This window comes from Lynx rufus, unplaced genomic scaffold (genome assembly GCF_022079265.1).
Source record: "Lynx rufus isolate CCGP_SWC_20201006 ecotype Redwood Valley unplaced genomic scaffold, mLynRuf1.p SCAF_8, whole genome shotgun sequence".
Lineage (NCBI taxonomy): Eukaryota > Metazoa > Chordata > Mammalia > Carnivora > Felidae > Lynx > Lynx rufus.
In genome coordinates this window covers 70,367,301-70,380,527 of record NW_025814896.1, presented here as the reverse complement: position 1 = coordinate 70,380,527, position 13,227 = coordinate 70,367,301, and the positions used below count along the sequence as shown (strand labels likewise).

Below are 13,227 nucleotides of genomic sequence, written 5' to 3'. Positions count from 1 at the left end.
TGTTATTACCTCTAAGGTCCCTTCCTACAGTGAGAGATTGGACCAGGATGACAGCAAGGAGATTAAAGCGTGCAGGGCTTTATAGCAGCTGAGGCCTTTGCTTAGTCACACAAGAATTATTGCTGTGAATCTCTGAGCTGGCCTACTCTATATAAAGTCAGGACATGTCTGCAGATGCATTTATTCTGGACTGAAAGATAAACTACTAGATGGGATGCAGAATTTATTTAAAATCTAGTGACCCCTTCCAAGATTCTCCCATTTTCAAATGTAGTCTTCTCAGATGTAGACCCCTCTGAACTGTTAACTTTTCTCTGCCACTAATTCATGTTGTGACATTGGGGTAGTAATTATTCCTCTCTGTGTCTCAGTGTTCTCATCTGGAAAACTAGAAGGTGGGACCAAATGATCTCTGTGATCCTTTTCCCCTTGACAATTCATTATTTCCCTACTTAGACCCTTTTATCAGCCCTTAAAGCAATGTAGCTGTCCCCCAAATTGATAATAAGTGACAAATTGATTGATAGATGAGGCCTCAGTATATGCTCCCATCGATGTATTTCTTTTCCCATGATTATCTGTATTCGAGATTATTACTCTATAGTTATCTTGAACTGAGTGCAAATACTTTTCTTCAAGCTTGAATGACTTTAATATTTAAAACTGAAAATTGTATTGAGAAGGAATTTTGAAGAAAAGAATAAAAAACCCAATATAACTGCATCACTGTTCATATTTAGTTACCAAGTAAAGTGCAGGTTTTTTTGCATCCTGAATAAAAAACCCAAATATAACTGCATCACTGTTCATATTTAGTAACCAAGTAAGGTGCAGGCTTTTTGCATCCTGTGCTTGCTGTAGCTTTCATAGAGTTAATTTTGCAATTGGTGTTCTTGTATGTAATCTAAAACCCTATTTTAAATTTACGCTTTTTAAAAACTCAGATGTGTATATTACATGTGTAATTTATGTTATCTAATGTTGGTAATTATCTGTTGATATTTATTGAACATTTTCTGGATGCATGACACTCACCTAATGCATTTTGCAGCAGTGAACTGCATCTAAATTAGAAATATTGCTATGGAAGAGACAATTTAAAAATTAGTTCTCCGAATATGATGAGGTTTGTCACAGAATAGATGCAAGCTTAAGCCTTTGACTTACAGTTTCTGCTTTGCCTCTCTGGCTCTTCCTTTTCCCTGTACAAGAAAATCTTATAAATTCTGAGAATGTGGGGATCTGTGCAAACCTGAATGCTTTTGACTAGAGATCAAGTACAGTTGAGAACCTGAGTGTATGTTTTCTCTATATTTAAGTGTATGTTGTTTTCTTATGATGAGTGCATTCTTTAAAGAACAGAAGGTGAAATACAGCTGACAGTTAGCTTCAGTGTAGTTGATTAAATGCATGTGTGTTTGTGGACATGTTTATTAGTGAAACTCAGTATGTAAGAGTACAGATCCAAAATGCCAGGATCCAATTCTATGACAGCAATCAGGTTATCACTCCTCTCACCTGGGCAAGGCGACAGTCACAGTTCCTATCTTGAAACAAGTAAACGATGAAATGTGGAATGCTTCTAACTGTGTCTAGCACAAAGAACATGGTAAACAAAACCTGAAACTTGTTTGTTAGATTTTGTTTTGTTTGATTCTGGGAATCCAAATGGGTGTTCTGGAAAGATGAGTTATAATAGTGAGTATAGGAATATAGAGAGGTGTTGAAAGTTAAAATATGCACCAGTTAGATAACAAACATGTGTGAGGTGCTTGGGGTTTCCCTTTTCAGCCTGATAGTGGGTGGCTTTCCTCATGCCAGTGGATGGCTTGGATAGACCAGAGAAGGATGTTCTGTATAAAATTATTGTTGTGAAGAATCCTTTGCAAATAGTGTATTGAGGAGCTTATTTTGAATCCTAACATGGTCTTTGGAACAGTCTTTGAAATGTGGGATCTAAAATTGTCCTAGCATTCCACCTCGATAGCATTTTACAGGAATGAAGCACATTTTATCATGAACTGTAAGCGTTCAGGCAACTTTTGTGGTGAAGATGGCAAAGAATTTGGATGATGGTCTGAGAAATCAAAAGAGTAGTGATAAGTTGGAGAAGTAAGCCTTGATTAATACATTAATCTATTAATCTAATTAAGCCTAGATTAATAAAGTTAGATTGAAACAAAGATTCAGCCACCGACTAATAAAGGGAAGGTTTGAGGACTGAGGTAATGAAAATATAAAAGAACAAATCTAAGGATCAGAGGGAGCCAAAAGTAAAAGATAAGGAAGCAAGTTAGTACTGCATTTTGTATGTGATAAAAATCTTGGAGGTAGTGTAGTGTGGTGGGAAGAGCCCTAGATTCATCATCTAAATGTGCATATGGTGTATGTTATTTGGGCTTCCATTGTCATTTAGTGAGATGAAAGAATTAGGACATCTTTCTTTATGTTCTTCCAATCTAATTACCTTGAGATTAGTTTTCCTTTAAACAATTAATATGTAACTATTTTCTCCCATAACTGTCATTTACCTTTCCTTATTAAATGTGCTAATGTCTAGTATATGGATATTTCAAATACTTTCCTGTTAATGCCTTTTATTTTTCTCCCTGCTCCTTTTATGTCCTCTGTTTTGGAGTTTCTTGTATGTGTTATTTTAGAGGTCATTAGAGAGGGCTTCATTTATGTAGCTTTTGGTCATAAAAAAAATCAGTTATTCTGTAAAATCACGTACTTCGTAAATTCTGTTTTGTACTGCTGTACCTATACCCTTGGCAAAAACTTCCAAAGATATTTATTTGCAATTAACCCATATGTGATGTTGATCCATCTGTCTTTTCTAATAGTCCATCCATTTTAAAATCATCCCCAGAAACTATTCTGGCCCCATGCTTCTAAAGAAACACGAATAGTTTCTAGGCTATGTGAAAAAGAAAAGCAATAGTAAGAAAGAATAAGAAGGAGACTGAGTCGTTCCTAGATGAGCACACCAAACACAAAGAGATTGAAGGAGAGGCGAAGTATATTGAATTTCTTTCTCATTAAACCAGCTTCGTGATTTTCATTATATCTTCCCCTTAATCCTCTGGGGGCCTCCTTGATTTCTTTCAGGTCTAGCCGACAGCTTATTTTTATAGTAGGTAGCATTTTGGCTCCAGTGAGCTGTGCCTTTTATAAGCACTAAGCCTATTTTGGGGCCCTCAGATTCACTGATGTGCTAGGTGTTGTTTCTATTGTATGCCTACTGTGTGCTAGGGAAAGATGGAGTTGGCCGTTTAACGTCCTATTGTGTATAGCTAAAGAAATCTTTGAAGACTGAGTGTTTACATTTAAATCCTTTCTATTGCTGGCTATCTGTATGACCTTGCACAAGGTTATTTGAGTTCTATAAGCCTCAGTTTTCTGTAAAATGCAGATAGTGTTTATATCTAATTCACTAGTTGGTCGGGGAATAAAACAAATCACATGTGATTTTAGCTCTCAAACTCATTAGCGCTAGTTACGTTAGCTAGTATTTGGAGAGTGTGTATGTGTATAATATGAAACAAAACAGTAGTATTGATGTTTTGCATCCACCCTAGGTGCCTTCTTATTGGAAGTCGTTGGGTAGTCATTGGTCATTATTTGGCTGAAGTATTGGGTTCAGATATTGAGCAGTTTCTGGTTATAAGTATATAGAATAAAAGCTGACATCTTGTTGAGAACTTTGTCAATAGAAATAGCAGTCAAGTTTATTCATTTTCTCTTTCTCTTTCCCTCTCTCTCTCTCCCTCAATTGATTTGGTGACAGTTCCTCACGAAGACTGAGAGAAAACAGGTTAGGTTCTAAAGTATTATCCCACCTTCTTTTGGCCTAAGTCTTAGGCTTTTAGGCTGAAAGATTCATACATTCACACTCTTGATACAGACTTTTCCTTTTTAGCCATTTATGATATAAGTAAAAGTAGATAAAATGTCTGGAAAGTCGTGGCAGAAATTCCAGAGCAGCCACCAGATGGGGAAGCATTTCAAATAGAATCCTTTATTGAAACTGAAGTTACAAGAATGAAATTAACAATGAAAAGCTTGTATTGGTGTCTTTTAATACTTTGTATTGTCAAAGCTATTTTTATCCCCTTGAATCCATTCCTAAGACATCAGAGAATCTGTTTTTTGGAAATTTAGTACATAGTTAATGCCAAACTATTTTTTAGTCCTGTTTTCCAAGTCTTTCTCCTTTCTCATTGACATGTAGAGAGGAGATGCAAGAATGAATGAGAACTAGAAATAAAAGGCAAAGCATTAGTATAGGAGTGAAGATATTTTGAAAGGCAACATGTTCTGCTGACAGTTTATTAAGAAGCTATTGTAATAATATCATAGTTTTGAATGGATTAGCAAGAACACACAGCAGAAAGTCTGTTTGCCTGGCTTCGTATTACACAGTCAGCTCTCCATTCTCACAAGCGCCTATGTCAGTGAGATGCTACAGCTGGATTTTTCTTTTCACCCTTAGGCATAACTTATTTATGAGGTACTTTTTGCAGAAAGTGGAAGAGGGATGGTCAAAAGGAGTATCACATTCCCCTCCCTGTTTAAAAATTACAGCTATTTGTGTATGTCTTTGTATGTCTTACTTCTTATATTCAGTAAGTGTGTGACCTAAGGATTTATTTCCCCATTTCAGAGTAGAAAAATGAAGCAGAGAAGCTTCGAGCTTACTGGGGACAACAAACAACCTGCTTTTTCTTTGAGAGAAAAAGCTAAGTCTGTCTCATTCACTAATGTATTTCCAGGTTCTAATATGGTACACACAGCAGATGGTCAAGAATATTTTGCTGAATGAATGTATGAAGGAAAGAGTAAATAAATACATGAATGATAGATCCAGAACACAGACCCAGTTCTTTTGGATTCCCCAAAGTGCATATTTCCCTACTACTATTCTCTGCTATCTCCATTTATACATATCCCAGAGAAGAAGTCGAGGGTTTGAGAAATGTTGAGGTGTCAGCCTGGGAAAGCTTGTTCTTTATGACACTCTCAGCATCTTGGGCCGCATGTGAGCATGTGATCTGGGAAAGCGCTGGTGAGAGAAAATGGAAGTTGGCTTATTGAGTTGGGAGAGCAGAAATCACATTTTTAAATAGGATCCTAGAAGAATGTGGGTCCAAATGTAAATTGGAAAAGTACTAAGAATGGAGAGGAGAGATAAGAGAAGTGGAAGTCTGTGTCTCTACTTGATGACAGAATAAAAAAACGTTAATCCCTGCAGATTCCCCTCAGTACGTGGCAGAACAATGTTTCCATTAAGTATTCTTCCTTCAGAAGGCAAGGGCCAAATAATTCAAAAGAGCGTTTAAAATGTTCCTCTCCAGAGAGAGAGGGAGAGAGGCAGAGAGAGAATCTTAAGCAGGCTCCACGCCCAGCACAAAGCCTGACATGGGGCTTGATCCCACATTCGTGAGATCATGATCTGAAAGGAAGTAAGAGTTGGATACTCAACCAAGTGAGCCATCCTGGTGCCCCTATGCATATTTTTTGAAACTAGATTTAAAAAGTGTTTGTAAGTAGAGTTGAGGACATTACAAATAAAACTTAACATATTTCAAAATATTCTGTTTCTAAGATGCTTAATTCTTTCTGACCATCCCTCCAATTAAGAAAAAAACGCATAATTTTACAATATCTTAAAAACACTGAATTAAAAAAAATGAATTCTGTCAGGACCTGAGTTCCTGAGTTTGAGAAAAAGAAAAATCAGTGAATAGAAAGGGAAGAAAAGGTGAAAAAATAAGATAAAGAAATTAAGAGACAAGGAAGGAGGGTATTATAAAGAGGGAAAGATAGGAAATTGGGGCAACAGAAATATTAATGAAAATAATCTGTGTGTGATGAGTGCTTACTGTTTACCAGCCACTGTGGTGAGAATTTGTATGGATAGTCTAATTTAATCCTCACAACAACCTGGTGGAGTGGATACTCTTGTTGTTACCATTTTGCAGAAGGGAAAACTTATGTTTTGGGCAGGATACATAATTTAGGCAAGCTCACACAGCTGATGAATGGGGGCAAAAGCATTTGCAAATCAGGTATAGCTGCTAGTAAAGCTTGAGCTCTGATTCCCTATATGGAGCTTTTTGGAAAAATGCTCTGCTACTTCAGTGAATTATCAGTTATCTCAGTGAATTGTATCTCAATACACTCCATGGCTGTATTGGTTTGTAGACCATACGAGTAATACAGAATTAAACAGGGGAGGGGATACGGAGCTGCTGTTCAACTTCTCTCTCGGTTTGGTCTGAAGCTAGTGTATCAGGACACTCATTTTCTAAAGAATCTTCTTGGTGTGGGGCGCCTGGGTGGCGCAGTCGGTTAAGCGTCCGACTTCAGCCAGGTCACGATCTCACGGTCCGTGAGTTCGAGCCCCGCGTCAGGCTCTGGGCTGATGGCTCAGAGCCTGGAGCCTGTTTCCGATTCTGTGTCTCCCTCTCTCTGCTCCTCCCCCGTTCATGCTCTGTCTCTCTCTGTCCCAAAAATAAATAAACGTTGAAAAAAAAATTAAAAAAAAAAAAAAAAGAATCTTCTTGGTGAGAACTTTTTGACTTGGCATTTTTGGTGGTCCACTTTGTCACAGTAATGAAAGCCATGAAACCATATTGTTCACTTCATAAAATGTTTCTTTGAGGAAAAAGTACATACAAATAGTTTCTGTCAAAAGAAATCTGTATTCTTTCAATCTGGGTGCTTTACAAGATGAGTTATTAAATGGGAACGAATGCCATAGAAAAGAGAGGAATGAGGAATTAGGCTGATTTAGGTATGCTGCTGGAATATTCATCAATGTTGCAAGTTACATGTATGAAATAGATGGCACTCATGCAGCTTATATCTATCAGCTGAATATCGGAGATATGACTGACTCTTACAGAAGAATCCATATCCTTCACTGTTGCATCAGAATATCTCAATTTCCTGGATAGACTTGAGTAACATATGAAGATTTCAGTAGTAGGTATCCAGATTTAGACTTATGGATTGTCTGAATTGAATAGAATATTGAGATCTTGGGCTCTAAAATCAATCATTTTTGATTGTTTACAAAGGATACTTGCTAAGGAAGCATTGGAGTCAAGTCTAAAAAAGTAAGTCTGTGTTTTGTAGTGCTCCTTTTCTGCAGCTACCACAAACTGGACAGGGACCAGTTGGGTTTAATGGTGTTTGGCTTGAATAGCTCTACTTAGCTAGCCATTAATCCCCAAAGAAATGCCCAGATTCTAAATTATTATTGATTCATTGACAAGCTCTTCCAACAAAGCCAACAGCAGATGTTCCAAAATAACTCAGGACATATGCACCCTCTCTTAGAAGCTGCCTTAAGTGTATTCATACAAATTGAATGTAGAGTAGAAAGATACTCCAGTGGTCACGAAGCCTGGACTTTGGGGTCTTTCCCTAGTTAAGATGCTCGTTTCGTAAAATATACATATGATAGGCTCAAATGGGATAATCCATTTGTTCATTATTTTGTTCTAAGTTTTAACAGGATCTTCTGAAAGCATTGATTGCTCAAAATGTTACCACAAATTCTACTTGACAACGCGGGCAAAAGAACATGCATTTCACAAGTAATATATTAACCTGAAATTGAGTCCATGTATAGGGGAAATAATATTTGGAATGAGAAAATGAGGACCTTAAAAGCCACATAGATTTGTGGGGTGCAATTTTTTAATACTTTTTATGCTGATGAATGTATTAACTTCAATAGGAAATTCTGAATATTTGCTAGTAAATTGTTTACATGATAGTAATCATATGAAGAACTATTTGTCTACATTTCACTCACATATGGATGCATATTTTTTCATATGTGAATAAAAATTATGATAGATTTGAAAGAATGAAATTGCTAAGAGCTAACAACTACCAGATTACTCTGGGAGAGATTCTCCCAATTTATCATGGCATTAACAGTATTCAAAGGTTTTGTTTAAAGCACTTCACCAAGACAGAATATTGTCATGTTTTGCTTGTCTCAATCTGATGAAGAGAAAAGTGTGCTGCTGTTTTAATTTCTATTTCTCTGCTCACTGGTGAGGTAGACATCTCTTTACATTTATATTGGCCATTTCTACTTACTTTTGTCCCACGTAAGTTTTGTTTATATCTTTGCTAATTTTTCTTTTGAAGTTGTAACATATTTTATATATTTTGGATACTGATATTTGAACATTATATTGGGACCATATATATTTCCCAGGGTTCACACTGGCTTTTTAAGCTTTGTGTTGTCTTTTCTTACTTTAGAAATATGAATTCAGATATAGAGAAATACTTCAATATTTGTCTTTATGGATTTGAATTGTATCTCTTGCTTGGCACAGCTTCCCATATTCCAATTCTTCAGTATTTTCTACTAAAATTTTCTTTTTGCCTTTTTTACATTTAAGTCCTTTTTTTTTCTTGCACGGCTACCTTGTACCCACTGTTTTCCTCTTCCTTGGATTTTTTTTTATTACTGGAGCACAACCTCAATGAATTCTTTCAGAGTGGGTTTGATATTAAAACTTCTAAATGCTTGCAGATGTAAAAAATATATATATTTTGAGTTCTGCCTTAATGTTGGATTTCCTGGGTACAAGATTCTAGATTCAAAATCAGATGTTTCAGACCATCTCTCCATAGTTTTCTGGTAGCCAGGGCTGAAAATGAGAAGTCTGATACCAGTATTATTTTTCCTTCTGACACGGGTAATTGTTATTCCTTTCCCCTGGAAGCTTTTTGGATTTTTATCAGAAAGCTTCAAAATAAAAACATATTCTTCTATTCTTCATAAATGTTCTCAAATTTTATCAACATATCTAAGTATGAGCATTTTTTTAGGTTTGCCATCATTTGGTGAACTTCTAAATCAAATGTGTGTCCTCAGTTTGGGGAGTTTTATTTTGCTACATCTATTCTGTCTATTCTACCTGGAAACTTAATTAGATTTGAGAACTTGCTTAACTAATCTCCATGTCTGTTAAAATTTTCTCCACTTATTCATTCCACCTCTTTGATATTTTGCATTGTTTTCTGGAAGTACTCCTCAGCTCAGTCTTCCAGTTTAGTAATTTGAGTTGTAGCTGTATACAGTTTATTGCTATAGAGGTTTTTTTTTTTTTCAAGTCTTATACTTATTTGCTAAGATTTCTACTTTTTGAATTCTCAGAAAGATTTCTTTAGTTTCTTCAAATTTATACTTATATTTATTACTTATATTTGTTTTTATATCTTCTACTTTCTCCAGTGTGAATTCTTTTAGTGAGATTGGTACCTCCCTTTTATAATGTTGATATTCTTCAAATGTCTAGTGATGTTTAGTTTTCTGCTTAACCTTGTGATTGAAAATGCCTGTTGTGGATGTTGGTGATACTAATAGTCTATATGTTTAGTATTTAGAAAAACAGTAAGCTCTACTGGTTAAGTAATTGGGTCTTGTAGCCAGACAGACCTGGGTTTGAACTCAGGTTCACAACTTAATACCTGTATCCATGGGAAAGTTATGTAACCCCTTCCTGTTTCAGTTTTTTTTCATTTATCATATAGAGCTAATCATCATATCTACCTGATGGAGTTTAGGATTTAAGAAGCGGATACACATACAGTTGCTTAGTACAGTACCTGAAATGTGGTAAGCTCAATAAATATTGTTGATGATGATGTTGATGACAGTGGTGATGGTAAAAGCTGTGGTTGTGGAGGAGGAGGAGGAGGAGGAGGAGGAGGAGGAGGAAGAGAAGGAGGAGGAAAAGGAGTTGTTGCTGTTGTTGTTGTTGTTGTTGTTGTTGTTGTTGTTGTTGTTGCAGGACCAGGTGTAGCAGTAGCTTGTCTTTAGGACGAGTAGCCAGTAGCCCTACATGCACGTCTTCAGTGGAGACATTTACTGCTTTGCCCAGAAGAAAATTCATTGCTGTGCAGTGCTCTTTCTTCCACAGAACAAGTCAGGAAGAGTAGAGGAGCTCCTGGTTGAGGTGCCTGCAATGCACTTCCTGGTCGGAGCTTCCTTCACTCCCAGTTCTGTAGTGTTTTGTACCATGCGTATGTTAGTCTATGGTAATCTCTGGATTTACTTAACTCATTTTTGTTCTGTTTTCTATTTTTAAGGTAGCCCTCAAAATCTGTAATCTACACTGCCACTGTCTTTTATTGTCTGGTAGTCTTCTGGATCTTTTAAAAGCATATTTTCTGTCATTTCATGAATCTGGAGCAGAAAAGAAAATAGTTGTTAAATCTGCAATCTCAGTCCGATCTCCTGGTAACTTTATACAACCAAGTTGTATATGATAATTAACATAATTCTCTCTATATATATATAATATACACATATTATATATAACATCTATAATACATTAATATTATAATATAACAATATTATATAACTAAGAAATTCTTAAATCTATACAGTATTTACAAAGGGAATGGATTTTATTGAGGTAAATTAAATCTTGGATACAATATAAGCTCATTATTCCTTAAGTTGTTTATCTTTTTAAATACTCTTTTTAAAAAATGTTTATTTATTTATTTTGAGAGAAGCAGAGAGTAGAGAAAGAGAAGGAGGGAGAGGGAGAATCCCAATTATATCTGACAGTGCAGAGCCCTATCCGGGTCTTGATCTCACAAACCATCATGAGATAATGACCTGAGCCAAAATCAGGAGTCACAAGCTTAACAAACCAAGCCACCCAGGTGCCCCTATCTTTTTAAACCTTTTAATGCTATTCAGTTGATTTGTTGATATTCACTAAAGAAATGTCCCTGTGCCAAAGTACATTTTGGCTAAAATAAGAGCACTGTGTGTTGCCTTTATCAATATTAAAGATACAGGCCAATTTACTTTTAACTTCTAACACATACATTCACATTTGGTGGGAATTTAAAAAATATACACTTTAGAAATAGCCATTGTTTCTTCTCTCAGAGACTTCAGCCTATGACTCAGCAGGAAAAATCAAGATTGTTTCTCTATATGAGTTTCTTCTAGGAATCTAAGACTTTTTATATAGTAAGCAAATAGGCAAGTGTATGTACTATAGAGTAAGAATTGGCACTTTTTTTTCTATAAAGAGTCAGATAATGAATACTGTAGGCATTTTTGGCCGTATACATTCTATGTTACATATCCTTCTTTGTTTTGTTTTATTATTAGTCTTTAAACATTTAAGACTCATTCTTAGCTGTAATGTCATACAAAATCAGTTCTAGACAGGATAATAGAGAAGACCCTCAACTATGGTTCTTTTTGCACTTTTCTAGTGACCTTTTCTTACTGGGGATCTATTAATCTATTAATCCTTCTTAGGGATTTTCAATAATCTCTATATGTTAACAGGTCAGTTGGAAAAGAAGAATCTTTGGATGTGGTGAAGGTCAGGACAGTGGTTCCATAAAACTTTGTTTATTCCTGAATGGTAGCCATGTCTATGTTTCTACACATCTGTCATTGGAATCAAAATCCTTTTCATAATGAATATAGCTCATTTTATGTTTTTCAGATGTATTAAGATGAACTGTCATTATAAAACTGGTGAATAGTTTCACCTATCAGCAGTCTGTAAATGCTGATTATCTTTTCCCAATTTATAATTTATTTCTAACTATAGTTTTTAAAAAGAATATTCAGAATTTCTTTATGGTTTTATGTTTCCATCCTGATCTTCAGAGTTGGATTTTGGAAATAGTTCTTTAAACAAACAGATTTTCAGTCTTTGCTCCAGCTTTATTAGTAACTAGATAATGTCAGTCCACTGAACTATATAGGGAGTTTTATGTAGAAGAGATATATCCATTGTCATTAAGATATTTGCATATTAAATAAAAGGGAGCATGGAAGTCATCATAAAATTTGTTTTTTTTTTAAGTTTGTTCATTTTGACGGGTGGGGGGGAGGGGCAAAGAGAGAGGGAGCGAGAGAATCCCAAGCAGGTTCCATGTTCAGAACAGAACTGACACAGGGCTTCATCTCACAACTGTGTGATCATGACTGGAGCAGAAATCAAGAGTCATATGCTTAACAGACTGAGCCACCCAGGTATCTCATCATAAAATTTGTTTTCATGGACAAGATCCTTTCTAGCAGATTTAAAGGAGATGACAGTGCATTCCATTAAAATGGACAGATTCTTACTGTATATATTTTACTTACATTTCCCACGTTTTGGAATTTTCATAGCTATATCTGTGATAAGGGAAAGTGCCTGAATTTTATATATAGGAAAATAAATGTGGAGCCTTTCTGTAAGAGGATCTACAGATACTAATAATTTGTTAATTGTCCTCTCAGGAGGTCCCCAGAACATGAGGAAATACAAATACCAATAGTTTCTCAGGCTAAGACAAGCCACTGGGTGCCACAAGTGTCCTCGGGGATGTTACTTTTTATCAAACACCCACAGAAAATACTGATTCAAATGTTCCTTGGAACAGGAAAGAAACTCTCTGAGTTCAAGAAGCACCCCATAGTGGCCCTGGAAAAAGAAAGAAGTTTCTATCTAGGAGAAAGTGATATGTATTTCTCACATCCCTCAATATAAAAAGTAGCTTCCATCCTCTCTCTTTGGGGAGGAAATCTTAGAGACATTAATTTATGAACATTTAATTGGACTTAATTAAGTGACCAAAGGCAGAAGCCGAGGTATCATACTAATTCTGGACTAATAATCAGGAAATGTTCCATGATTTGGGAGTGTGAACTTCTAATCTAACAAATTTGGAGTGAATTTTGATTAGGAACGCTGACTTTCCTAATTTAGTGAATATAAAACCTTACATATAAAACTCTCTACCAACAGATCTCTGTTGTTAAAGGAGAAAGAATGAGTGAAAAAAATAAGTGAATAAATTAGAGAAGAATACAAACAGTTGATAACTCTCAGAAAGCTTCAGGAAATTATGTGTTTACAAACCATGAAAGAGTAAATTCGTTAGGCAAAATGGGAAAGTATGAAGAGAATTTTGGATTTGAATCATTTTAGTTCTAGGTGGTTCAATAATATGTGCATATTAAAATGAAGTTAATATTAAAAATATTGACAGATTTATGTTTATATTTTTCTAGTTTCCACATCATTCTAGTCAAAAAGCAAGTTTTATAAGTTTGAGTGTGAAAGGGAAAAATTAGATGCGATGCTGAATGACCCATCATTGATGCCTTTGGGTTTAGAATGCTCCTACTTGTTTCTGGAAAGGTGAGGTTCAGGTAAA

At 35.6% G+C, this 13,227-nt stretch overlaps 1 protein-coding gene across 19 annotated transcripts in view; it reads left to right on the top strand.

The window, feature by feature from the left end:
- NRXN1 (neurexin 1) overlaps window positions 1-13,227 on the top strand; it is a 1,138,108-nt gene that overhangs the window by 29,578 nt on the left and 1,095,303 nt on the right. Inside the window, exon 4 of one of the 19 annotated variants that reach the window (XM_047068156.1) lies at window positions 1,150-1,168. The exons of the other annotated variants lie outside the window; for them this stretch is intronic. Coding sequence (XP_046924112.1) covers window positions 1,150-1,168 — 19 coding nt within the window. The remainder of the gene's footprint in view (window positions 1-1,149; window positions 1,169-13,227) is intronic. 19 annotated transcript variants of the gene reach the window in all.